At 36.2% G+C, this 27,112-nt stretch overlaps 4 protein-coding genes and 2 long non-coding RNA genes across 18 annotated transcripts in view; 3 read left to right on the forward strand and 3 right to left on the reverse strand.

The window, feature by feature from the left end:
- Positions 1-4,948, reverse strand: part of LOC109544401 (SWI/SNF nucleosome remodeling complex component) — a 42,548-nt gene extending 37,600 nt beyond the window's left edge. For 4 of the 7 annotated variants that reach the window (XM_048668923.1, XM_048668930.1, XM_048668914.1 and 1 more), the window contains exons 1-2: positions 4,239-4,947; positions 4,061-4,154 (exon numbers count right to left, since the gene is read on the reverse strand). In XM_048668923.1, the coding sequence (XP_048524880.1) occupies positions 4,061-4,154; positions 4,239-4,330 (186 nt within the window). In that variant the 5' untranslated portion in view covers positions 4,331-4,947. Of the gene's footprint in view, positions 1-4,060; positions 4,155-4,238 lie in introns of all 7 variants that reach the window. The other 3 variants (XM_048668928.1, XM_048668917.1, XM_048668912.1) reach the window with 2 other exon arrangements.
- Positions 4,949-5,055: 107 nt separating this feature from the next.
- LOC109544400 (zinc finger protein 593) lies at positions 5,056-7,913 on the forward strand. Of its 3 annotated transcripts, none has more exons than XM_048668969.1 (2): positions 5,056-5,129; positions 6,235-7,913. In XM_048668969.1, the coding sequence occupies exon 2, from the start codon at positions 6,549-6,551 to the stop codon at positions 7,887-7,889; it is 1,341 nt and encodes a 446-aa protein (XP_048524926.1). In that variant the 5' UTR covers positions 5,056-5,129; positions 6,235-6,548; the 3' UTR covers positions 7,890-7,913. The 3 variants fall into 3 exon arrangements, with proteins under 3 accessions (XP_048524926.1, XP_048524921.1, XP_019770098.2); XM_048668964.1 differs by lacking the exon at positions 5,056-5,129 and adding an exon at positions 5,863-5,967; XM_019914539.2 differs by lacking the exon at positions 5,056-5,129 and adding an exon at positions 5,910-6,142 and having other exon boundaries at positions 6,235-6,764.
- A 1,333-nt stretch (positions 7,914-9,246) lies between these two features.
- Positions 9,247-26,496, reverse strand: LOC109544397 (GRB10-interacting GYF protein 2). Of its 4 annotated transcripts, none has more exons than XM_019914534.2 (23): positions 26,383-26,496; positions 25,900-26,010; positions 21,878-22,010; positions 21,520-21,814; positions 20,480-20,697; positions 20,273-20,419; positions 19,936-20,010; positions 19,563-19,753; positions 18,767-18,944; positions 18,549-18,706; positions 18,313-18,496; positions 18,169-18,252; positions 14,136-14,367; positions 13,923-14,080; positions 13,716-13,859; positions 13,494-13,655; positions 13,265-13,436; positions 12,935-13,206; positions 12,730-12,876; positions 10,591-10,833; positions 10,126-10,279; positions 9,814-10,040; positions 9,247-9,655 (listed from the first exon to the last, which is right to left on the reverse strand). In XM_019914534.2, exons 1-23 carry the CDS (start codon positions 26,424-26,426, stop codon positions 9,530-9,532), a joined length of 3,855 nt encoding a protein of 1,284 aa, XP_019770093.2. In that variant the 5' UTR covers positions 26,427-26,496; the 3' UTR covers positions 9,247-9,529. The 4 variants fall into 4 exon arrangements, 3 of the variants coding, with proteins under 3 accessions (XP_019770093.2, XP_019770094.2, XP_019770095.2); XM_019914536.2 differs by having other exon boundaries at positions 9,455-9,655; positions 9,809-10,040; positions 26,383-26,474; XR_007282104.1 differs by having other exon boundaries at positions 9,489-9,655; positions 9,723-10,040; positions 26,383-26,474.
- Positions 23,733-25,768, forward strand: LOC125505343. Its single transcript, XR_007282108.1, has 2 exons — positions 23,733-23,925; positions 25,567-25,768. It is a non-coding gene; the product is annotated as an uncharacterized LOC125505343 (long non-coding RNA).
- Positions 26,031-27,112, forward strand: part of LOC109544399 (FK506-binding protein 59) — a gene marked incomplete at its 3' end in the record, with an annotated part of 5,421 nt that continues 4,339 nt past the window's right edge. Inside the window, 1 exon segment of one of the 2 annotated variants that reach the window (XM_048668961.1) lies at positions 26,031-26,137. 2 annotated transcript variants of the gene reach the window in all.
- LOC125505345 lies at positions 26,867-27,105 on the reverse strand. Its single transcript, XR_007282109.1, has 2 exons — positions 26,999-27,105; positions 26,867-26,941 (listed from the first exon to the last, which is right to left on the reverse strand). It is a non-coding gene; the product is annotated as an uncharacterized LOC125505345 (long non-coding RNA).

Genomic DNA, 27,112 nt, shown 5'->3' on the forward strand with positions numbered 1-27,112 from the left:
TTTATCAATCTGTAATAAAAGACGTGAGGAAATTCTGTCTTTTTTAAAGACAAAAATTTTTGAGGCGAAATACCCAAAAAGAAGTTTGTAAAAAACTTTTAATTGTTTTTCTACAAACACTGGTTTTTAAATCAATTAACAAAATTGGGTTTTCTAGCCACAAAAGAAATTTAATAAATCATAAGCTTTTATAAACTGTTCTCATTCACCCGTAAATCATTCACACACAAACCTTATGGGTTTCCACTAAGCTACAAGATATTACAGACTTCGCAGAATTGCACTTTTGCTGTAATCGTACGAAACGGTACAGATTCTTACAGATGTGGCGTGAATTGCAATGATTACCAGCCTGTAATCGTATGCGCATTTGTACGATACGATGATTTGAATTACTTTTATAATTCTGTAAAATGTGTATTGAAAATTTGAAAAAATGACCGTAAATCAAAAACGAATTTCATATAACGCGATTTCATTTTTATGAACATTTTGGTTGACCACCAACAAAGAAAATCGTTTGTAAATGGAGAAATGGAAAAAAACTTCTGAGTAAAGCCATTATTTTTTGGCACGGAAAATAGCAAGAATTCGAAGCCCAAGCAAAAAATTGAGTAAGTATCGACGCATTAGATTATCTGTTTGTTTCCACAAAACGGGTAATTTTTTAAGCGAAAAGATAGGCAACTGTTGGTCCTTGAGAGTAGCTTACGCGCTTATTAAACTAATTATAGAATAGATCATCAGCGAGAAGAAAATGTCGACACTAATCAAACTGCATATATGGATTAGACGCCTAACTTTTGAGGTTCCTTCAAATCGGACTACAAAGATTCTAAAAGCATCAATCCCAAGTTTTACTCTTGAAAATTACCATCTTCAAGATCTTCAAGAGTAAAACATTATTAAAAGACGAAATTTCTTGTTACCCGCTATAAATTCAGATTCCATACAACAGTTGGTTTATCAACCAAGAAGCTTCTAAAAGAAATTAATATAGAAACAGCAATAATTCCTTAGATGTCTCTGTCAATAAACCATTGAAAATTTGTATGCCAGAAGAGCCCAATAAATCAATCGAATTGAAAGTTTGTACCTGGGTGAAAACTTTATGAGAAACGGTGAAAGAAGAGACGATTATAAAGCTATTTAAAAATGCGTAATAAGTAATGCTATAGATGGAACTAAAGATGGTGTAGTTTTTGTAAGGAGTGACAATAGTTCAGGCGAAAGTAATACAAGCGGTGACATTAACAAGACGAGTGATAGTCCCGAGAGTGAAGATGAACTGAATATTGGCTAGCTAATACAAGTACAACAGTAAATTAAATGTATGATCCGAAACTGACATTAACATATAGTTTTCATGGAGGTGTGTATCTTATTACTTACTACATTTCTTTAAAGTCTCAGAAGTAATGTCAAAATTAATTTCAAATTTACCGGCCAGTTCTTCGAAAACAATTCTCGGTCTTTTTTATGTGTAAATGCATTTTTAAATTGTAAAGTTATTTATACAGGGTGATTCAAAAATAAATTACGACCATCAACTTATCTTTATCAAATTGAGCACATTATTTTAATTTCAATTTAGAATTATCCATTGAATTCTAAGTATAATTTAGGCAGTATAAGATCACATGTATGATACACGCAACTTTGCTGACGCTAAATATGCAAACCAGTTGGATCATAAACTGGAAATTTCTAGAAAATTGTCTATAACAAAAAAACGGAAATCGAACAGCATATAAACGCAATGAGTCGTGCGAAGGGCCAGCAAGCAAACTATTATATCATTAAGTTCTGTAGCTCGGTGCGTTTTTAACGAGATAAACACCTTAATATCACATGAGTTTTTTGGGGAAAGCTGAACATTTAGTTCAGTCTAATATGGGCAACGGACGAAATTGGTCGTCGGGATAAATGTAACAATTTAGTGCCATTTAGTAATCCAGATTTATTTTCAACTTCGTCTGGATATTCATTGTGTGTTCAAGTGTAGTGTGTGCTGTTTGAGTATTAATGAATAGACAATGGTGGATGGGGCGCCAGTTTGCAGAAAGTAGGTAAGAAGGATTATTAACATGACGATCACATGTATGTCCTATACCTAAACTAAGAGGACTCGAAGAATTTACGAGGTTAGAAAATTATTCACCGAAATAACACGAAGAGTATTGATCGCCTTGGATTTGTTAAACCGTAAATAGCACATTTTGAACATTCACTTTGATAACAATGATAACAATCTTTTTTTTTCAAATAAATCGGAAAATTCAACATTGAAATTGTTGTTTCGGCTTTTTAGCCGGTGCTCCCAGTTAAAAAATAAGTTGATTCTCGGAAACTTATTTTTGAATCAACCAGTATAAATAAATTTTGTATTAAAAAAATTGCATTTGCAAATAAAAGTTGACGAGTTCAAACTTTTTTCTTTTTGTCTAAATTAATTTAGACATTAGGTACTCCTCGAACACACTTCTAAAGTGTTGTCTGGGGATACAGACAAAATATATTTTGAACTTAATTCTCAAAATCAAAAAAATTGCAACAATATATTTGATCGCACCTACATATGACGCATTTCGCATATCACATGTAAATATATGTTGTTTCGTGCGTAAATCAACAAGTAAAATAAAAAGCTAAATAGATCAAAAAGGATTATTTTACTGATACTGATAAATGCGCCACTAGTATAATCAGCTGAAAATAATGAATGAAAGAGTTGATAAACCTGCATATCGATCCCATGCAAATCTGCTTTGATGCCTAGGCGGCAGTTAAAAAATAATTTTTCCATATCGAAATTTAGGCAAAATTTAAGCAAATTTTGCAATATTTTATTTGAAATGTTTAAATCTATGCGAGTAGGATTCTTAATAACGATTGAAACGAAGTTTAAACGTTGCATAACAGGAAACTTGAAAGTGCATCTTCAAAAGCCAATATAGGTATTTGAAAAAGAAAATCAAATGGTTCGGTGGACATTATTGTCTACAAGAAACCCCCGTAAACATTGAACGACTGACTCTGTTAGGTCAGATTGGCATTCAGATCTAAGGTTCAAAATCGATAAAATTTGTATTTAAAGGTTAGTTTATTAATTAATTTTTTTATTAATATTTATTTAATGCCTCTATTGTATTTTGCTTATATGACCTACTCGCTATTCGGATTTCTATTACGAATGCTATACGTTTTACTACAAAGACCTTAATTTTTCTTCTCAATGGTGAACCAATGTTTTAATAGCAACAGAACTAATTATGATGATTCTAAACATAAAGTAAACACACCCACTTCTGATTAACTTTAAAAATGTGAACAAAAAATGCACAATCCACAATCTAACACACACAATGTGTGTCCAATAATCTCTCTAAGTCTTGGTCTAGTTATTATATGGTGAGATAAGCGATAAATATGTGAAATACGGACGTTTTGAGGGGCAAATCTTAATCACGGACAGACTTTATCAATGCCGGACTGTCCGACACAATGACGAACGTAACGTTACTTGTAATTTAGCTTTATTTTGATTATTGTGATTTGTTTGATTGCTAATTTTTCCTTGTGATACTCTCGGAAATGTTTTGCTATACCGTCAAACATTAACTGCAAATAAGAAAATACTGAATCACGGAGGATTGTGTGAGTGTGTACACTAATTTTAACATAACCACTCTTTAAATTTCTAACTCCGTTTACTCGTTGATTGCATGCAAAAGTAGCCTGGCAGTTTAGTGGAAGGGCATAATTAAAATAGTGAGGCAGTTTTGCTGGCAGATGAGTGATTTGACACAAAGGAAAAATTACTATGTATGATATTGCTGACAGCCTTGAGGCTAAAATTGCTTTGTTGTATGTATGGAAATTTCCTACAAATATTACAGGAAGGATTTATTTATAAAATAAAGACTAATTGGTGAAAATGTTGCCAGGGCATGTAATTTTAGCGACCACAATAATAACGACAGTTGAGTGACTTTCAAGGACGCGTGGTTTCACTTTGAGGACGTTAAATGAGGAAAATTTAATAAAATTAGAAACGTACCTTAACCCATCCTCCTTCGGCAGTGACCAAGGAATACAAAAGATACAGGTCGATTTCTTTTCCACCAAGGGTAGGGCATCGTTTGAACGGTGTGCTGCAATGGACGAGAACAAGCCATCATTTGACGTCCAACAGAGGATATTTAGTTGAATGGTGAAAGTGCCTGACTGTTACTTACCCTCTCACTTCGTGAAAATGCCGCAAATCGCGAAGAAAACCGGCTTTTTCTTTAGAGTACGTGGCCTCGTCTTTTCCGAGGATTTCAGCCATCGCGACCAAAGAAAATTCGAGTACGAGAGCTTGTTTACATGCAAGGCGTTGGGGAAATTACATGTCGGGGTTCATTACTGGTTGCATCGAGACTTTAGGAAAGCGGTATCCCGAATTCTTTCAATTCACCTCCCACATTTAGGGATACTCGAGCTCGCAGTCATTTACCAGGCAGTCGACTCCCTGCGCTAACTATCACGACGTTGCACTCACTTCGTGCGCAGATACATCGCGAGCGCTGCACTAGACGCCTCACGTTATCGGTCTTCGAAAAAACACGATTTCTCGACTAAACGTAGCGCTTTCCGTTCATTCCCAACACCCGTTTTCCCGAATTTCAAGCATTAATTTATCTTGCATTAACCCATGATGCCTGCCTTGATTCTTTACAACATGGCTGCCGGTCTCCGTTATGAGAACACACGAACTGAATAAACTAGTTTGAGTTCCGGCTTACAGTACTAATATGTTACACCTAAAAAACAGAACAAACTGTACTTCGCACAATCTCCACTTCACCAGGCCACAAATTTCCTTTTAAATCTAATTGTTACTGGCCGATAAGTCGGATTTAATATACACAAACATTTGACAAGACAAACTTGGAAGTTCAAACGAGAACTTTGACTATTGAGTAGGAGTAGGATATGCTTTGCGGTTGCGCCATCTACACGCATGCCTCATGAAAAGTTTGAATTTTCAATTCCCCTTCATACGTGCCTTGGCGCTCAACAAATACTCAACAAGCTTCCACACGCCGCAATCAACGCTATGAACTCGGCTAAAGCACAATTTTCAGGTAAAAGGCTCTTAGATCATAATGGCCATTCGGCGTGCTATTGGCCATCCATGGCAATCAAATTAAACCGGACTATTGTGTTTTTACACTGAAGATGCCGCCACAATTCACATTGGCAGACAGGCGAAGCCCCGTTGCCATTGTAAGCCAAATTCCATTTTTTATATCAAATTTTAATCAATTGCATCTAGATGAACACCGAGATTCATTGAAATATTAATTGTCAACGTATTGGAGTAAACCGAGCAATTCTCATCCAATTTACTCAGTTTTCCCACTTGCATTTTTTTTCTCGAATATTGCAACCAATTGACAGTGAAACTAGCCCAAGGGTTATAAATGAATAAATCGATCTAGTCCAGCAATATGGCAGCTTATAGAGTCTAAAAGAGGCCCATTTGGTATATTTTCGGGTTTTAAATTAGTATATTTTGACAGGCATTTGAATGTCAACTTCACCTCCATTTCAGAAATAAAATTTTCTTATAAAATCCTTAGTCTATTTACATACCAAGATAATAGCCCCTACTACAATGCCAAAAAATGCAGAAACCCCGCTCAAAACCCTTTTTACTTCTATAATACTCTCACTTTCGCTCAAAACCGAGCAAACTTTAGTAAATTTCTCCAACTAATCGTTAGAACCAAACCTGCCACACTAAATTCTATCAGCATTTAATTTATGAGTTATTTAATTTTTCATTTTAATTCCAAAATTTCAACTCATCAAAAAAACACTTTCACTTTGCTTCGAAATTATGATACATGGATAAAATTATACCTACAATGGCAACACTGGACCGCCGCCACGTGCCAGCCCGCAAACCCCAGTTTTAAGGTTATCTTTTTTAATACTTGTTTTCGTTTGCATCACACATTTATTCCTTTAAATCATTCATCTTCGAATTTGCCAAGTGACAATGGTATACTCACGAAAAAAAAAGCAAAGTTCCGGTGATACTAATCTAAACAAAAAATATAAAACCAAACGACGAGTTAAAGATTTAGATGAGGTACCCCCATTTGTTTTGCATGTCTGCTTTCGTGGAACATTTCACTCAATATGACCCTCGGGTGATTTATTGTGTTTCTGTGCTGATTCCAGATTAATGCTGACCTGAAAGAGGACAAAGCCAAGGTGCTTCTGAATCAGGAAGTTGATTTCGATAAGCCCGGTAATGCTCAGTTCTATTGCTTGCACTGTGCCAGATACTTCATTACCAGTCAAGCATTGAAGGAACATTTCACCACCAAAGTGCATAAAAGGCGGATGAAGGCCTTGGAAGAGGAGCCCTACACTATTGAAGATTCAGAGCGAGCTGCTGGACAGGGTAGTTGGAAACCACCTCTAAAGAGGAAGATTGCAACTCAGCAACCCCTAGGCGAGGACTCGGGGAAAAAACAGAAAACTGATCCATCATGTTAAATAAGTATAAAATAATTTCTAAGGCTGTGAGGCATTTTTCATCGGCATTATATATAACTGGAGATAAAGCAATGACAAACTTCGTGGTTCTAACTCCAGTTATCGATTTCGAGAAACAGATAGAGCATAAGGAAAACTTAATTGAAAATATCAAAGCGCGCCAATTACCAATTGATATAAATGCTGTTGAAGAACAATGGAACTTTTTCCAAGACATTGAGCATAAGAAAAAAGCTCTGGAGCAAACCAGAACAGGCATAAGCCAACGAATGTCTTACTTAATAAAACAGGAAAATGATTTCCCATCAAGCAAGGAACTTGACAAATTAAAGCTACATCTCAAAATAGTTAAAGACGATCTAAAACATTTACGCACCATGAGATATAGTGTTGAAGAAGCGGCTGCCCTTCAAGTGCTAAACTTGCCTAATGTTCTACATCCAAAAACGCCTGAAAATGAAGAGTTGGAAGTTTATAGATACCTAGAAATAAACGACAGCAAAACAGAAAATCATCTAACACTTGGCAATCAAAAAGGTTATTTTAAATTTCTGAATAATTTCAGTTGTTATTTAACATCAGATGCAGCCTTATTTGAACGTTCACTACAAAACTATTTCAATGGGGAATTGGTCAAGTTAAATTATCTGCAATTTTCAAATTCCGATCTAGTTAAAAGTGTAGTTGTCGAAGGCTGTGGTGGTAATCCATTCGCAGGGTCAGATGTACTAACTTTAGAAGACATTCATTGCGTAAATAAGGAGGGCCTAAACAGATTACATCTTGTTGGGGGCAGCTCTTTCTATTCGTTTATGGCATATTTTACAAAACATTTTTTGCAACCCACACATTTCCCGATCAAAGCATTTTGCGTGGGTCGAAAATATCAAACTGTGGACCCAAGCTCTATTCAAAATCTATTCAACTTAAATCAATCATCCGAAATTGGCTTATTCCGTGCAACTAATAACTCGGAAGTCTTCGAGCACGTTTTAGAGGACCTCTTATCATTATACAAGCCTCTAGGTTATCATTTCAGGGTAGCTTTACTGCCGGCAAATAAACTAAATATCGCGGAAAGTTTAAGAATTTCCATTCAAATGTTTTCGAACCATCTACAGACTTATATTGAAGTTGGATATGTTTCTTTTTACGAAGACTTTATAAGTAAACGGCTACTGCTGAATTGGAACCAAAATGGCGTAAGAAAGTTTTCTTATTTAACTGGTGGAAGCCTAGTGAATATTCACAAAGTAATAGGGTGTGTAGTGGAAAATAATAGTCTGGACTCAAAACCGTTGATAAATGCCTTTTTGTCTAAATATGTATTTTAAACGTTATTAAATCTTGCTAAGTTATTTCTTGAGTTTTTATGTAGAAAACTGATAAATGCCCCTCAAAACTTTTTTAATTCCGTTGCATGTTTTCAAAATAGTCATTACAAGACATGGTAAAAGTAATAGTTAGTTATAACACGTAGGATATTATTTTATTAACGCACTTGGGTGATTACACGACTGTAATATGTGAAAATCTTCACATACGTGCGTTAATAATAGTCATATCCTTCTAGTTACGAAACAATATTTTACCTACATCATTATAACATTTGAAAGTCATGGTCACTATATAACAGTTGTAGATAAAGAAATTAAAAAACGAGAGCAACAGCTTTTGAATTATAAACATTTCTTAGAAGAATATAAGGCCGTTAATCTACTAGAATGTGCTGTAAAAATGGTTGTTTCTTATACCCAAGAATCGCTATTTGCACCTTGACAATTCAAAGTTTTTTGGACTGATCTTAGAAGAATTACCTTTTAGCATTAAGTTGATGACAACGACTTATCAAATGTAATTAGTTTTTTAAGAGTATTTCCAAGTCATTCACCCCGTAGTTCAAACGCTTTATTTTCTAATGAATTCACTCCGATTTCTTCATTTACTTGGGCCGGCTTTGCGCTTTTTTATAGCCAGCCTGTATCAACACCTGTATCTTACCTTATCTATACTTACCTCTTATAAAACACAGGTCCTCTTCTTGCTTCTCTGGGGCGCCAGTGGATAACTATATTGGTCTATCTACTGTTGTCCTGAACTTGGTGAGTTTTGATTTAATACTTTTGGTTGATAGTTATTATCAGTATTCTTCTCGAATAGTAAATGCCGCGTTGTAGTGTGGTTATCTTTTCTTCTGGTAAGCGTGTCTCGTCTATTCCAATCATCGATTTTTTCAACAATTCCATTATTTATTTTCTAGTTCATGTTCCCGTTCTTGTAGGTGTTCTTCTGATCTCATGGTGCGTACATCGTAATGAAGAATTTATCCTTTTTTCCGTGTTTCATCAAATCCTTGCGAGAGTCAGTGTGAGATTCCGAGCTAGTCGCCCTACTCGCCTGGAGTAGTGTTTTGTGTTTCAACATTTAATTTCATTTCGGATGTTTTCGCACTATTATACACCACCTTGCCCTGCGTGTTGTCTAGTGTATATTCCAGCCGCCCATTCTGGGTGAGACGCGGCTATGCTAGTTTTGGTCCGCACCGAATATTTGACTTCCTCGGTACCATATTTGAGGGGCGTTCCCCTATTAACCACCTCGGGAGGCACCAGTGGGAGACTTGCAACCCCGCACAGTTACAGATGATGTAATTTTGCCTAAATATGTTTAAAATGTGACAAAAATCAAATATTTGTATTAGTACCTATCATTTACTAGTCGTATTGATTGATTTATGTATTTAACTGGATGAATTTGGCGAAATTTTGAATATCGATATAATGTTAAAAGTCAAGTAATATAAATAATACAATGAAAAATTAGTATTTAAACATTGAAAGTTTAAAACAAAAATTTGTATTACACATAAATAAGCAATATGTTAAACTAGAAAACGATCTTATAAATCATCATATATAATATATATAATAGTAAAGGTACATTCTCAACAGTAAACTATCGTTTAGTAGCAAATTTAAGAATTATCACCGTAGTCACGATCACCTACGTTGATTCTGTCAGACGCCGATGTAACGTTGAAACCAAGAATACGGGAGTCTACTTTAAGCATTTTTGATTTTTTGGTTTTCTTGTTTTTCCCCTGAAACGATAAAAATTAATTAATCACCGATTCCAACTCAAGTTATCAAAATTTGATTCAATATTACACGTTTGGAGTACGTCGCTGAATCACAGCACGTAATCGATGGAATTGTGAAAGTGCATGAAGTTCTAGAGGCAATAATGACGTTACCTTACCTTCACCTCCTGAAATTCACTAGTATTGTGTAAAGACGGTGTTATAGCAGGTGCGGGTGAACACATGTCATCCTTGTGAGCATTTTTTGGTTTAAAGGAACGTCGTTTTTCTAAAAAGTTATTGGTGAATTGCTGCGTCGCGTTGCCTTCGCCCAGGTACTCTTTACAATACTCCCTGACTTCAAAAGCTGATTCAATATCTCGTAAAAATGATACAAAAGTAGGGACTGAAATAAACATGAAATATACATTATGGCTTTTAGCAACGTCCTGCCAAGATTTAATTCACTCCTGCAGCTAGACCCAACTTACTATCAACGCTGGTGTCAATATTTGATAAGGCTTTATAACACCATGTTGTGAAGTCATCATCGCGGCCATTACTATTACTATTTTTTTTACTATTAGCTGGTGCATCATCATCTTTCTTTGACTTGCTTTTTTGTGACTGCTTTGCAGGTTGAACCTGTATAATGAAAATCCATAAATTTAATTGGACTTGCAAAATTACAAATGCATTAAACTAATCAAAACAGCCAGATGAAGGAAACTAAAAAACTGTTAGAACTAAAAAATGCGCTATTTTATGAAAACCTTGAATTCCTAAATGCATACTGGTTTTTCTGTTCAACTTCAGAAAATGTCCCGCTCTTGATTTTTTTATTTCCGAATTCTCCGAATTTTATTAATTCCTACCGTGTTTATTATATTACGTAAAGTTTGATTTGAAAAATTGAAACGAAGGGGTTGATAAATAAACCATATAATAATGAATACCTGTTTAGAATTAATGGTCGACATAGAGCTACTTTTTGACACTGTGGACGGTTTGCTTGGTTGCGGTTTCTGGGTAGGCTCATCCCAAAATCCGCTTATATTAGTAGCGGAAGACCATTGCGATTGGGTAGATGAAGAATTGGCCCATGGGAGACTTTGACCACTCCAAATAGAGTTCACTTGCTGAATCGGCACAGCATCGCGCGTTTCTTTTTCTTTTTTTAGTCGAGCCTCCGCAGCTTCCTGGACAATGAGGGATACAATTAAGTAAAACTAACTATACCATAAAAAGCATTCTTGCATTCTTGAGATTGTTATAACGAGTGTTTTAACGAATTTCGGTCAAAAATGGCCATTTGCAAGCTAAATTTTGTATACACTATGCCGCAAATTAAATGCATAATTAAACGCATATCGTTAATATTTCCTGTGAATACTACATTCACACACATTACATATTAATTATATTGACTGTGAATATTAGCTTTATTCGCGGCAGCGATTCGGGACCGGTTCGAAACCGATAACGAACCGAATTAGGGGGTAGGCGCAGTTCAGAACCGATCTTTCGTTCCACGAACGCTTTTAGAACCAGACTTTAGTAGTACCAACAAGATTTTAGTTACCTTGTGCCTAACAGTAATTTCCCTAAACTGAAATGCAATGGAGTGAAAGTGGAAAGGCGGATTTGCTGTGTTTTTTATGATCATGGTTTCGGTGCGAAAAGTAACAGTTTTTTATTATTTTCAATCAAAAATAATGATTAAGGTTTTTTATGTTTATATCGCATGTAATTAATTAATTTTGATCAGAACGCCAATGTAAAAATAAACTTGGAATTGCCTACATATGGTAGCAATTTTTTCAGGTCATAAAGCAGCTTTTCGAGGTCCGGAACCATGTTACATTGGAAAAAGGAATTAAAAACTTCAAACTATTATACAGTTAAAAATATTTTTTCTTGGTTTTGCTCCGGCAAAGTCTTGCTTACCTAGTAATGCTTAACCTCGTCAATGCGAATAACCTTTAATCTAACATAGTTGATCAATACATGTATTTTATCCTCTTAATCGCAATAATGTATTTTTTATTCGAGTTCGCGGGGTCCTCTCAATTTTGGGGCTGGGGGTACCCTGCTAGCTCCTCCGTCAATCCGCCTCTGTAGAAACGCAAGATCTTTCATCTACTGTACATTGTCCGCTTATCTTTATCTACGGTGGTACTGGTATATATATAAATACACCTTTTGTCTGCATCCCGTTTCTTAATTCAAAGTTATGGCTTTGTTTCCATTCACCCCGAGGCGAAAAATTGGTAACATATGTATGTAGGCAATTTCAAGTTTATTTGTATAATTGTCGTTATGTTCAAAATTAGTTAATTAAATGCGATATAAGCATAAAAACTTAATAATATTAATACTTAATAGTGATTTACAAATTTTTATACAATAATTTTTTTTGTTGACTTTTCTCTGGCAAAGTCATTTAACAAATCCTCAAAATCAATTGATCGAAGTTTAATGCTTCACCTTAAGCTTGACCAATGGAGCGGAAGTTGAAAAATCAAAAAATAGTACTTAGTTTTGCAAAAGTTTAGTTTTTTTAAAAGACGACGGTGTTTCGACTTTGTCAGCTCGAGGATGAAACTTGTGAGCAGGTTTTGATTAATTTATTAATTAATTAATTTTGATCGGAACGCCATTGTAAAAATAAGCTTGGAATTGCCTACATATGTTTGCAATTTTTTCAAATGAGATCTACAAGGATTTCATATTTGACCAAGAAAACATGACAGTATTAAATCACCCTATACAACGTTTATTTAATTTTTCTGCTTATATTATAACGTGAATTTTGTTCAAGAATAGGGCTGTGACTCGATAAAAAAATTATTCAGATCGGACAACCGACCGAGAAAATATTCAGTGAAAAGTTAGGGAATTTGCGACGCAGTTTATATTGTCGTAATCATACATGTTTTTATACTTTACACAAAAATGAGATCGAGGTCTTCAAAAGTAGTCGATAATTTATATTTCGAGCTGACTTTGCGGTATGTATAACTAGTTTTACGATTTTTCTATTAAACTTGCAAATGTGGATTTAATTGCAAAACATATTGCCAATCAAAACTTACCTTAATAAGTCTCTCTTGCTCTTCAGCTTGAATTTCGGCCAATGACTTCACTTTCCTAGGTTCCATAGCTTTTTTAGCCCAACCTAATTGAATGCCACCTGACTTTTCAAGTTGTTGTTGCTGTTGCTGAAGCTGCAATTCTCTTTCCTGCAATTAACGAAAGTCCGATAAACAAATATGTTACATGAGAATTGTCTGTGCTAACCATCTGAGCTTTCTGAGCTTGTAACACCGCGTCTTGGGCTTTTCTTTCCTTTTCAGCCTTCTGAATTTCGGTCAAACTCATGCCAAATGTAGAATTGGCTTGAGACCATGGCGCTGCTTTTGCCATAGAAATTTGTTCTTGTCGCCGCTCTTCAACCCGTTGCCGCTCCTCTCTTTCCCTCTGTTCCTTTTCACGCTGCATCCGGTCTTCTTCTAGCTTCCTTCGTTCTTCATCTGTCCTTTTCTTGGCTTCTTCCTCCAATTTTCTTTGTTCTGCAAGGGAAAACAATGCACTATGTATATAAATAGAGCAGTTTGGGTGAGTTTTTACCCTTCAACCGCCTTTTCTCTTCCAGTTCCTTTAAACGCTTATCTTCGGCTTCTTTCTTTGCTTTTTCTAATTCTTTTTTTATTTTTTCCTCTTCCTTCTTTTTCTTTTCCGCCTCCGCTTTCCTTTCAATCTCTATCTTCCTCTGCTCCTGTTTTCGCTTTTCTTCAGCCTCCTTAAAAATGAATGCATACATGAAAAACGTTACATGAAAAACATAATTTTCAAGTACCTTCTTCTGTTGTTCCTCTTCAGCTTTCTTTTTCTTTTTCAATTCTTTCTCATCATCCTTTTGCCGATTTTCTTTAGCCTTGTCAGTCTTTTTTGGTTTTTCCTTCTCCACTATAGGCAACTCCCCATTTTCTTTCATTTGAGTCAAGTCAGCAGGTGATTTCTAGTTTCGAGAAATGATTGTACAATTTAAGTTAATCCGTTACTAACGTAAAATAATTACTTCAGGAGGACTAGATGTTTGAGATGGTTGTTGAACATCCCACATAGATAATGGCATTTCAGGTTGAGCTGCTCCAGGCCACTGTTGCGGCGTAGGGTTAGAATTGGGTACACCAAATTGATTTTGTTGCCAGAGGGACTCAACCTGGACAATTGTAGGACCATATTAAATAGTGACAAATTGATGTAAGTATCTCAATTAGAGTACCAAATGCTGTTGCTGTTGCGTCTCTTGATGCAGCTGTTTCAATAACTTGGTGATAGGATCACTATTTTGATTCACATTGTGTTCCACTGCCGAAGCTGTCGGGACATTTAAACCCATACCACTCGATAACCCGCCTTGTAAAGGCATTCCAGCTGGAACTGTAAGTGATTTCGATTAGTTTTAGACGGGAGAGCATTTGAATGGGCCACGAACCCATATTTGCTCTAGGTAGAGCAGATAAATTTGCAGCCATATTATTTGGGCCCAATTGACCTGGAATGCCTGCAGGCAAACCACCGGTTAATTGGCTGGGCACTCCACCAGGTAATCGGCTCTGCATTGACAAGAAATTGGACATATGCATGTGTAAATGTGGATTAATTGCACCGCCTGGTATGTTTGGAGGATGTTTATCCATCAGACCAGTTGGTGGCAATTTATTTGCCTAAAATTAGAGAATAAATAATTTTTTTCAGTAAATAAAAATCACTGAACAAGTGAATTGTTAATGACGTAGAACCTAAACTGCTCAGCAAAATGAACGTTACACGGCCAAATTTTTCCTAACTTTGGAACTGGATAAATGCTGATTGCTTCAAGCGATTTGGCTTCTTTTCCAGCTGTTGTCTAGTCCAATTCTTTTTCTACCAGTGTGTTCAAAAATTGGTGCTTCAAAATCAACTTTAAGGTCTTGCAGTGATAATTTTTCTCTTGAGCCTATTTTCAAATTCTATGATGATGAAGATAGTCGACACAAGGCACTACAGGGTTGCATTAAAAGTGACCCAATCGGAATTGCCCCAGAAATTTGGTATTATGGCAGACTTTGAATTAAAGTTAAGTGTACTTTCAAACAATCCGTTAATCATGACCAATGTGGATGACAATCCAGAAATAAAAACCCTGGCTGCAGAGAAAAGAGCAGCCTACATCAAGTACCTCAACAACAAAACAGATAAACAACGTCAGCAATATGTCACCAGAGAAACACAGCCAATGTTAAAATAACACAAATAAAAATAACGTTGGGCAAAGTTCTTCCCGACATTCAACATGACCTGTACGGAAGACAACGGAGAACATGGAACCTCATTATATCGCAGAAGAAACCAATTGACAAACAAATCGCAGTCAATATTACCGCTGACGAATGGACAAACCACCTCAAGAGCCTGTACAACACCGAAGAATAAGCGGACCTATGGGCCATACAACATCGACAACGAGGGCGGATAAGTGGCGATTTATTTCTCAACACAGTCTCCTTTTAATTTGATACACTTGACCAAGCGATGTTCTCACTTCTTTAACCCGTCGGGAAAATACGTTTTTTTGAGGTCTGCAGTGCAGGCCTCCGTGGTGACGATGACCTTCTCATTCGACTGAAACTTCTGCCCGGCGAGTGACTTTTGCCAAACAAAAAGAAGTCGCACGGGGCCAAATCTGGAGAATACGGTGGATGGGGCAGCAGTTCGTAGCACAATTCGACCAATTTGGCTCTTGCTACGACAGAGGTGTGAGCCGGTGTGTTGTCATGGTGGAAGAGTACTTTTTTCTTCGCCAAATGGGGCCGTTTTTTCAGCAATTCGACCCCGAATCGGTCCAATAATTCAGTATGGTAGAGCGCTGAGATCGCTTTTTCTTTATACAGGTAATCGATGTAGATCACACCTTGTGAATCCCAGAAAATGGTGGACATTTTCGGTCTTTCGAGATGCATACTGCCTCAGCTATTTGTTTACACACCTTCAATCGGAGGTACGAGATCGTGTTTTTTTATTATCCTCCGTGGTAACTCTTTTCGAGACACCCGAGCGAGCTTTATCAAAAACCAAAGTGCGACAATGTTGAAACTCGTGAAACCAATTTTTGACAGTCGCCATCGAACGAGTAGAGTCATGGTCCACGGCATTCAAGAGCTCTTTGATTTCTCTTCGTGATTTTCCTTTCAAAAACATGAATCGAATCACCGACCGATATTGTTCTTTTTACATTTTTCTGAAATCAGACTATCACACCTTTACAGTCTGATTATGTCCACAGGAGTACCCCAGGAATGGAAATCTAGCATTACAATACATATCTATAACAAGGGATGCAAGAAATACCCAAGGAACTATCGAGGCATAAGCCTGCTCATCAAAATAATAACCCAACATCTATCAAGGACAGCATCAGCGAAAAACCACAAGGCATTATGCAATGCATTTCGGCAGAATAGATTAACAATCGACGCTGTATTCATACTGCGACAAATAATCGAAAAGTCCACAGAATTTAACAAACCCGCGTTCCTGTGCATTGGTGACCTAACTCAAGCATTTGATAGAGTGCAACTAAAGGATGTACCAAAAATTCTGCAAGAACGAGGAGCCAACAACATAATCCAGGTAATAAAACACACAAATCAATACCAACAACAGTACAAGAATACAGTCAGGCACCTCTCAACCAGAAGAACTGCCGATATCGACAGGTATCAGGCAAGGAGATAGCCTGAGTCCGATACTCTTGAACCTCGTAATGGACCTGTTCATAAACCGGGTGAAAAGTGTAAGACGAGGTTACAGAATGGGACGAACCGAATTAAAAATATTGTGCTATGACGATGCGGTTTTCATAGCAGAAAATGAGGACAACCTGCAACGAATGCTAATCGAGCTAAGTTAGGCCGCAATGAAATTTAAAATGAGCACCTCGATACCGAAAATCAAATCTATGACCATAAGCAAGGAACCGATGCGATGCAAGCTGGCACTAAACAACCAGTCAATCGAACAAGTGATAAGCTTTGAAAACATGAGGGTAATAGCTTGAAGCAGCCGAAATACATATGACCAGGTGAAAACGGAAGTACACAAAGCAGTTAGAGTATCTTGGCTCTCTACATAATACCATCTGAAAAAACAAACACATGTCCATAACCAGCAAGACCAGGATCTACAGAACAGCAGCCCACCCTCACCCACGCAACGGAAACGAGAGCAGACGAAACGCCGAAAGACCGAAATGAGGGCCCTACGAGCGATCGCAGGCGTCACACTGAGGGATGGACAGCGAAGCAATGAGATCCGCGAGCGACGCGATTGGATACGGGACGTTGTTAGTGGTCACGAGCAAGAAGAAGAGAGTGGAGAGAGCGTGTCGACAGGATGGGAAAAGATAGACGCGCCAAGGCCGCATACGACCAGGCCCTTAGGAAGACCCCCAAAAAGATGGGATGACTCCTGGACTTCATCGTCACAATACGTCGAATAAAAAGCTGGAAAAAACAGGTCATAATCGTATCAAAAGGAAGAAGAAGTGGAAGCCAAAAAAAGGTAAATGTGATACAAGAATGGGACGCTATTCGCCAAGGGTTTTTGCGTAACCTAGTGGAGGGAATGCCCCGAAGAGATGCGGCAGATAAGTGCTAGAGAAGGCCCTTCAAAATATTGAATTGAAATTGGGTAACTATCTTCCACTGTCGACTAAAACATTTTCGTAACCACCTCCTCACTCTTTTCTTATTCAATTAAACCTTCGCGGCGATATACGGTTGGTTCAATTTATCGTAAGTAAATTTATAATGGTGAGTATATATTAATAATTCTGAAATAAGAATGTTCCAAACATGACGGCATATGCCTAACATAGAAATGTTTGAATTGCAAAGTAATCTCAGCTTAATTCGCAAAACTTTTGAGACTGGTGACAGAGTGCTTATAGCAAGCCAGTTCAATGACAATGATTTTTAGTACACTGCAAATTCAGATTTGGCTCACTTTCAATGCAACCCTGTATTTTCGGATTATTTCCTAAAATTGAATTATGTTCAGATCATTTTCCTAGCTTCAAGTTTAGCTTCCACCTGAGTTCTAGATTTTCAAAACCAGTTCAAGAGGAAAAATATTATCATTGCAACACCAAAAAATAAATTTTTTGACATCACCCTGTAAATAAAAAAATACAGAAAAAAAGGTCTATCTTTATGTCTTTGATATTGAAATCCAAAAAACCATTCTTTTGCTCAATTGGGAGCATGCCACTTTCTTAAAGTTCGCATTTGCTACCCTGTAGAAACTTTCTCTGACACTAATTTTTGTAAAAATACGAACCGGCAGAAAAAGAATTCGACTAGACAACACTTCAAACAGAAATCAAATAGCTTAGCTCAAATAGCAGTCAGAATTGATCAAGTTTCAAAGTTAAGGCAAATTTGGCCGTGTAACGTTCATTTCATAAAAAATCAGGAACATAATCCTACCTGCTGCATTTGACTTATCATATGCATAAAAGGGTTCGACGGCGGCGGTTGTCGCTGTAAATACTGAATGTCTTGTTGAACTTGCTGAAAGCAAACATGTTATTAATAGTATATTTATAAGGTGAATTATGCTGTGTTATGTACCTGCTGTTGCATAATCAGTCTTTGAGCAGCCAGTTCCTGTTGTTGAACGGCGATGGCACTCCACGGGTCAGCCAAAACACGGGCCTGTGCTTGTTTGTAGGCTTCAATTTGGGGCAGGTACTGGAATTGTAGGTCGTGATCAGGCATTTTTGATATGTCATTTTTCAACACCGGAAATTGTACGCTAAAAACATTTCAAAATCGAATCCTGCACACCGACCATGTTAACGACTTACTTTGTCTGGAATGGATTAGAGTTACACATAGCAATTAGCTCGCCGAGTAGAAAGAATCGTTCGTCACACTGGCGTCGAACTTTCAGATCGTGACCAAAATACCCCGCCATAAACCATTCAGACATTTCAATGTTTGTAAAAGGTCCTTGCATCTGTCCCTAAAAAAATATTTTTCGATTTGAGAAAGTTTTATTTTAATTTAAATTATTTCTACACACTTGCGGATCCTGGTAAAACCACTTATCTTGGCCTGGAACGGGCAAATTTTGTGATGGTGCCAAGTTCGACATGTCGATATTATTTTGCTGCTGACTATTCTGTTTAGGCGGTTCTTCATCAACCACCAATTTGGACACAAAGTCTTCTTGGAGTTTTTCAAATTCATTTTCTTTAACTCTAGACGGGAGTGGAAAAGCAAAGTCAAAAATCATATCGAAATAAATGAGAAATTGTATGCCAATCACAGAAGACTCGAATTTTGACTTCAGCAAGCAGTTGAAAAATTAGCTCGGTCACTAAGAAGAAATATGGAAAGTATAAGACAAGACTAGCGAGGTAAAAACCGAAGAAATTTTAATTAGATGTTAAAGCAACAGTCTTGTACCTAATTTAATTCAGAGAATCAATAATTGAATTTAATTTAAAGTTAGGCCAATATGGAGTAACATACAAGATACAACATACATGTTTTTTTGCGGTGAGCGACAAGTAGTTAGAAACTCGTTTTTTGTAAAAAATATTTGTGAAATTCACCCTAAGAGACGTAATAAGTAAGACATAATATAGATATAATTTTCAGGATATTTCAGTTGATCGCTTAAATTGATTGAAGCACATGCACGACGAGAAAATGGTTTTTGTTTCGGTTACGAAACTGCTACGCGATCTCTCAGTTGAAATCTGCTTGAAAAAAAATGAACACGGAACGAATGCGCTTAAAGTTTACGCATATGTGGCCAAATCGAGGAATGAAGATTTGATTTAGTTTTATATCCATGTCCTCACGATGCTTACTTTTCTTCCAACTGATGCTTGAATTGAACATCACAACTTTTTTGCGGTCCCTCAGATTTAGCCCGATCTCGATTATTGGCAATTTCCTTCGGCGCCTGATCCATTGCCTCAGGAACAGACAATTTCCTTTCTTTATTTCCCGTAGGCGGTTCCTTAGATGAGCTTTCTGAATTACTATGTAGGCCATTATCCTAAAATAACCCGGATAACTAAATTGTTTGGAGCAGTTTCAATAAGAACCATTTTTTTTAAGAAAATGATCATAAACAATTTTTATTACATTGCCGCATGCAGTGTTATTTGTGCGGAAAATTGTTACTTTACTCCGTAAAACTATTCACCAACGACCAAATAATGAAGAACCTAATCTTACTTGCTCAATCATCATATTCAAAAAAGGGTTCGTATTTGGATTTGGTCGTAAATACCGACCGTCCTGATGAATTTGCTGAAAAATAATTGTATTACCCGTTAATAAAAAAAACACTGCGGATCTATGCATACAGATTATGAAACAAGCATACGTTTGTGTCACTTTCTCTAGGCGCTAAGAAATACTACATGCACTAAACATATAGAAATGGCTGAAAATATCACTCCCTTTGAGTATAATTGAGAGAATAATTTGAGACTTAATCAATATTCGCAAGTTACAACAAAATAAACACAGGCAACGTCACTAGAATTTAGTATAAAATAAGATTAATTACCTCATTATCAGGTTCCACTTCAATGTCCTTCACTAGGGACATCGTAGACTTCGAGGTAAGCAACGGCGGATGGGATTTATGAGAAATGTGTTGCTGGGATGTTGACTTTTGCAGGCCGTCCCGTTTCGGCCCACCTAATCGTCCCTCCTAAGAAAATTGGCATAAATAAAATTGAAATGCTGCTCTGAACATCTAGCTCTAGTTCACCTGTTCATCATCAGAACCATGGAAAGCTCCTCGATCGTCGAATGAGCCACCACTTTCCAATGGATGCTCATTTACCCATTCCGGCAAGTGATCCTCATCCCAAGACTTTCTCGAGGTTGTACCACCGCGGGTAACCTCTTGCCAACCAGTTCTACCGCCTCTTTCTGGAGGGCCGGTTCTTTCATCTTCACCCTCACCCCTCCAACTTGATTGCCGGCCTGGTAATAATTATTTAATACTATCAAATAGTGGTTTTGCCGGACAATAACAGAAGCAAGAAGCTCAGTTAAATCAATCGAATTTAGGCATGGGTACCACTACGCTGCGCTTTGAGTTACGCTTAGCATTTTTTGCTTTCAGAAATTTGATACTTAATTATAACAAAATACATATTTGCAATAAATGGTGTGCACTTGTACGGTGGAAATAATCAAAATAAAAGTTAAACAAGCTTTAAACCAAAGGGGTTCCCATAAGCGACGCTTTTCCCTTATTGCCTATTTACGTTCGTCGATTTATTTATTGGAAGTAACTTTTTTACCTATTTTAATTATCCGTAACTTTTTATAATTATGTCTATTAAAACTTACAGTACAATATACAAAGCAGTATTTTGTTCGAAGCAATTAATTATGTCCAAATCTGATTTGCATTTTTCCTCTATTTAAAAAGAAAAGAGAAACGCAGCAAAATGTATTGATCAATGGGTTTTGGAAATTTCTCAGACAAATAGGTGTATGTTTAGATGAACGAAGACAAATTAAAAAAAAAACAAAGCACGAAAACACTTACGACCTGCATAATGAAGTTGTAAAAATTTTGATAAAAAGAAATTAACTTTTTAAGTTTGGCGCGACTGCAACAAGTAAAGCATTTTATATTAATTTGTTAATAGATTCGCCATGAAGCGCTATTGCTCTGGTTCTCCGGTTCTGTTATTGCTTCGTTGACCCCAGACTCGAGTACAGATTCCGAATCTTTCCGAGAACCCGTTCTCATGATCCGGATCCGACTTGACCATCATTAATTGTACTTCTTACCCCACTTATCATTCATCCCTCTTCCACTAGTTGACATTCTCCATCCATCATCTTCCTCATGGTTTCTGGCGCGTCGCCAATTATCCATTGAGACAGGCCGTGAAGGGTAGTCCTTTCTCGGACTCCAATCCGAGGGCTCCCCATTTCCCCAACCACTTTCATATTGAGACCGGTTCCCATACGACTGGTAACCTCCTCTTCCACGGCCTGGACGTCCTCCCCGTTCCATAGAGCCGCCTCTGCCACGAGGAGGGCCACCCAATGTCGATGGACGACCACCCTGCCAATTTCCTCTCTGAAATTAAGAAAAATTTGGCATACCAAATAAAATCGTACTTTATAATAAACCGCTACTTACTTCCTCATCAGTTGGTGGCAATAAAGCCAGTGGTGGCAAGGTTGTCTCTGAATACAGACGTTTAAAATTGACAAGGTAAGCAGGAGGTTTTATGTTCCGGTCAAACAGAGCTAACATCTCCTCCCGCCCGTACCTGCAATGAATGTAAAAAATACATGTAGCATACCTAAAGGCATTGTGATTTTATACCACCAGAAATTTTTCTCCTAATTGTTATTATCAACGTTTTATCAAACGTTTCGGGGCAAATACAACAAGTACATACTTTACTAATACTGCTTTCGGTATGAAATGGATAATTACGGCTTTTGTGGTTATCGTTTGAATAATTAAATATTAAAATAGGTTCCGGTGCCTATCGACGGTGGCTTAAGAACGCAAAAATTATTAATTGTACAGGTCTGCAAACAATGGTTGAAACTTGGCTATAAGAAATCTTAGAATCTTCTAAGCTACATTTTGGAACTCAATTTTTTTCGCAATGTTTTCTTATTTCAATGAATTCCTTACCATTTTAGAACAACAATGTTGTTCTTCATGAAGTTGTATAAAGGGCATTGCTCTTCTTGCAATGATCAAACTATCAGTTTTCAATATAAGTTTGCCAATAAAGCAATAGGAATGTTTTCTGCAGCGCTAATTACAATTGCTGCATAATTATTTAGGACAAGAAAATATTACAATAAGGAAATAACAGTTAGATGCATAGTTAGAGAGTCGGGCGAAATTGCGAGAGATGGCAAAGAGAGGAGCAAGTTTTTTTACATAGCTTAAATAGTGAGCCTTACACCTTATTAAAGTAAAACATATAGATAAAATAAAATATATAGATAAAATAAAATATGAAAAAACATAGTTTAAGTTCTCAACTCAACGATTGAGCTCCGGATAATGCACCGGGCAATTTTGCAAATTTGCACCTGTTGCTGAAAGGAACGCAATCGACGTTAACTAAAACTAGAAACCATTTAAGTTATAGAGACCAACTAGGCTGAAGCCTGTTACTTTTAACGAAAAAGATTTCGTTTACATGCAAAATACCAAATTCCGAGAACTTTTTTTTCAAGTTTGTAAAAGCTTTAATTAATACTAAAGAACGCAAATCATTCGTGTATAATTACTGGTAGATGGATTGAATATGATTAAGTTAGTGCAATTTGCTTTCATTTGAAATTATTAGATACGAAAGAAAGAAATTTAGCTGATAAATGATTCAAAGTAATGTTTAAGTTTTATTAGTTTCTTATTGCATTAGGGCAATCGTTGGATTAGGTTTTCTGAAGAAATTATATTTTGCTGATTTAAGCCTTATTTTTGTGTTCAACATATTCATACAGGTTAATTAAATGCTGATTCCCAATTTTTATACACTAATTAAGACCATATTCATTCAGAAATAAGCAGTTAATGTGAAAGTAAACAAATATATCGCCGGCTTAAAGCTAAAACCGACCAAGTCTAAAATATAAATTTTTGGTAAATGCACTTTTAAAGCGAGCCAAAAATTATATCAGAATCCTTTTGGAAATTTGATCATGAAAAACATATTTTAGTGCATCTGTTTGTGTGGCCTTGGGAGACTTCGTCAGTTTTTGAAGACAAATGTTATTTTTTTAAATTACTTGGCCAACAAACACAAATGCGGCAATTTTGGACTTGGTCACTTTTCGCTTTAAACGTAGAATATGTTGACAACCCGTTTGTTTACAAAATGGAGGTTAATATTTTTTTCAATATAAACAATATTTTTTCCCCAACCCATTTAACCCAAGTGAAAAGAGGAAAAATAAAAATCCTTGAAAAGAAACAAAGTTAAAACTTTTTCAAAAATCGACTTAAATTATATTTTTAAGGAACATCAAATTAGTTAAAATTATCTTTAAAATTTTTTTGTAAATCACAAGACCAAGCGGCCACTGACCTACTGTGTGAGTGTAACTACACTTAAACTAGTAACAGTTGACACTTATTTTGATTAGATGTCATTGTGATGTGTTCTACTCAGCTTTTGCAAGCCTTTAAACAAAGAGAAATATATTGAAAACTGTGTAAGTATTATTTTATGTTATGGACTTACAAACAAACGTTAAAATATGCAGATTACCGAACTCTTAAAATATGTCGGGAAGGTATTATCAATGTATTCGTGATTTTTGCAGTTAACCAGGTCGAGTAATGTTTACGTTTTGCAGCGCCCCCATCGGTAGTTAAACTCGGGAAATCTACATTGAAACAATAAAAAAAAAGAATACTTCGTATAACTAGATCTGTGAAAGATTGACGATTGATATCAGAGGGGGCTGGAATACGAAACGGTCTCTAAGCGAAACAATTCGGATTAAAACGAGAAATTGTACGTACTTTCCTGACTGTGTTTCAATTCCAAATTAAAATCAAATCCTGGGTTCTTCAGTCATTTATTGTCTATTTATCAATTAAAAAAACGTTTCGGTGTTTTCCACCATCATCAGTTTCAATGTGTAGCGTTGTTGCTACTTTACGCCTTGGCATGTATTTGGAGTATTAGAGAATTTGGAGAATATGATGGTAAATAATGATTTAGTTTATTTAAAAAATCTAATTCTTAGCATGCGTAAACTAAAAATAATATGCATCCGAAAATGTTTAAAAAGCTAATTTTAATTTAAAAACGAATTGACATTTAAGAATATTTTTTTTGCATATGCTTTTAAGTTCTTCGCTCGTTTATGATACCACCCGCTTTGGAAAATACTCTCTCTCGCTCATGGAACAGAAGTACTAATATACCTGTTTTTTTGTTACGAAACACGTTATTCAAAATCTTGAAAAATTGAATAATCTTCTTGTCTATGTTTTACCTGAACTTTTCAATTCAACTTATTTCAATTATTTACGCGTGTTATTAAGTCAACAACAGCATTAAATAATCCACATTAACAGTATCTCACTGATCTGACCAATTATGGTTCCTGGAGAACTGAACAGTAATTCTTAGACGAAAGGTGATAAACATAATCATCAACGCAATGCGCAACTAAAAATATTTTCCGTTAACAAATGGTTACTGAAACTGCTGCAACTGGATAGATGGCTCAACGGTGTCGCATCGGTTCTGTGCTGTTGCGAACGACTTTTTCGGAATTATGAGACGGTTCCAAAAACAACCGGTTAATTGGCGAAATAACGCGTTTCAGGTTACACGTCTGGAACACTTTCCCTAATACGGGATAATACTGGAATAATCCCTAATACAGAAATAATTTTAATATGATTCGTAGATTACTTAGGTATCTGCTATGCAATCTACAATACGACTATCTTATTTAAATGTGTGTTTAATTATTAAAAGTGTTAAACTAAATATAATTAAAGCAAGTGTACTAATGCTTGTAAACGGATATTATTCATTCAATATTTCCGCTGTGTTGTCCAAAGCGAAATTATATTAGTTTCGCAGCTTCAGAAAAATACAAAAAATAATTCTTAAATCAATTGTATTCAGATATCGTTTATACTGCATCCAGTATTTTATCATTTTTTTTACATATTTCTTCAAGGACGGGTTTTGTACTCATATTTAAATCATCTTATGGTTGTTCACACGAAAAAAGTTGTGGGCAGCTGATAACACTTTGAACATTTTGGTTTAACTTGTTTACAATCAATTGGGCCACAACTTTAAATAATATGCAAATTTGTTCGGTTAGAAGATGACCGGTAAAGGGTCAGACCATGAAGAACGTGTCCTTGCATTTGCCGTACCAACGAGGGACACCCAGGCGTTGCAAGAGCTGCACGGATAATAAAAGACAAACAAGAACAAAAGCAACAGGATAAAAATGTAATATTTGGTTTTGAGGATTGTCACATGTAGTAGTACACTTATATCATAAGAAACATACTTTTGTACTATTGTTTTACTTGAACATTTTTGATGAATGAAAGTAAGCACACGAGCACGCACACTGAGTTCTGCTGGTATATGAATATTAATATTTTTCATATATGGATTAAAGCTGGTTAGATGGCGGGTTGCTTACCGAAAATCAGCTAACTGATATCTGGAGCCACCACTGGTTCCTCCTCCAGTGCTGCCTTCCGAAGAAAGGTTGCGGATCCAATCTGGACCAAAGTTCATGGAGTCAGTCATACTGCAATTGAAAATATATTAGACTAAATCGATCTTTTCTCATGTAATTCAATCAGTGCTTAGGCTAAAATCTGGTACTAGGAAGTGAAGATTCTAAAAATGGAGGCAACTATTTATAGACAATCACTGTAAGTATAACTAAACCATTATTTCTACACAAGCATTGAAAGTTCGTAACGATATGTTTTCTCACGTGTTCCTATTATTTATGTTAAGATTGATTGTCAGGAAGGCCCCAGGCCAGTCTAGGTGGCAAACTTTGTATAAATAATTTAAAGATGCCCAAAGATAACCGTTCAAGTCCAAGAGACGACTAATTACTCTGAGCCCGCAGGATTTTCGCACATTTTAATCCTAAATTGTGTCAAATTACCTGCGAATTATATCGTTTCTAGTCTTCGAAAATGCGATCAACATAAATGGCTGCAGCCAAATTGTAGGTTATCGCGCATGTGTCATTTGGCGAGGTAACGTAATATTGTAAAAGTAACTAAATTTCAGTGTGTCCAATAGAAGTTTTAAGTATTTTGTCTATCCACAGAACATCCCCCCTATTCCAGTGTCCAGGATATTCTGTGACCTTTGCCCACTGACTGTTATTTTCAGTTTGTCATTGTCATAAAACAAGATTTATTCTCGAACAATTATTTTGGATTAGTATTATTAATAATAAATAATTACTTAGTCTGAAATACTTTGAATTGCTGCCAAAGGTATGTTAGTATTAGTCAACTTCAAGCGATCTTTATAATTATTTTCCAGTACAAGGAATTTTTTAGTGATAACTAACATGAAACGTCAAGCATTTTTATAAAGTTTTAAGAACTGCGGGTCTCAAAACTATTAAAATACCGGCACATTTTTAATTTATTTATTACTAACAATTATATTCCGGTTATGATTTTAATCAAATGGAAATTAGGATGTTCTGCCTAAAATAAGCAATCAAATTAGTGATATAGGGATCTCACATACAGTACACGATTTACCTGTAACTTTACAAATATCCCAAACCAACAGTAGAAATGCAAATAGACATAATGTGGTATTTCCTGAATAATTACAGGGTGGCCCAGTTTCCAGAGCAAAAACTTCAGGGCACG

Source organism: Dendroctonus ponderosae, unplaced genomic scaffold (assembly GCF_020466585.1).
Source record: "Dendroctonus ponderosae isolate FM_Combo_2020 unplaced genomic scaffold, Dpon_F_20191213v2 Dpon_F_20191213_1, whole genome shotgun sequence".
NCBI lineage: Eukaryota > Metazoa > Arthropoda > Insecta > Coleoptera > Curculionidae > Dendroctonus > Dendroctonus ponderosae.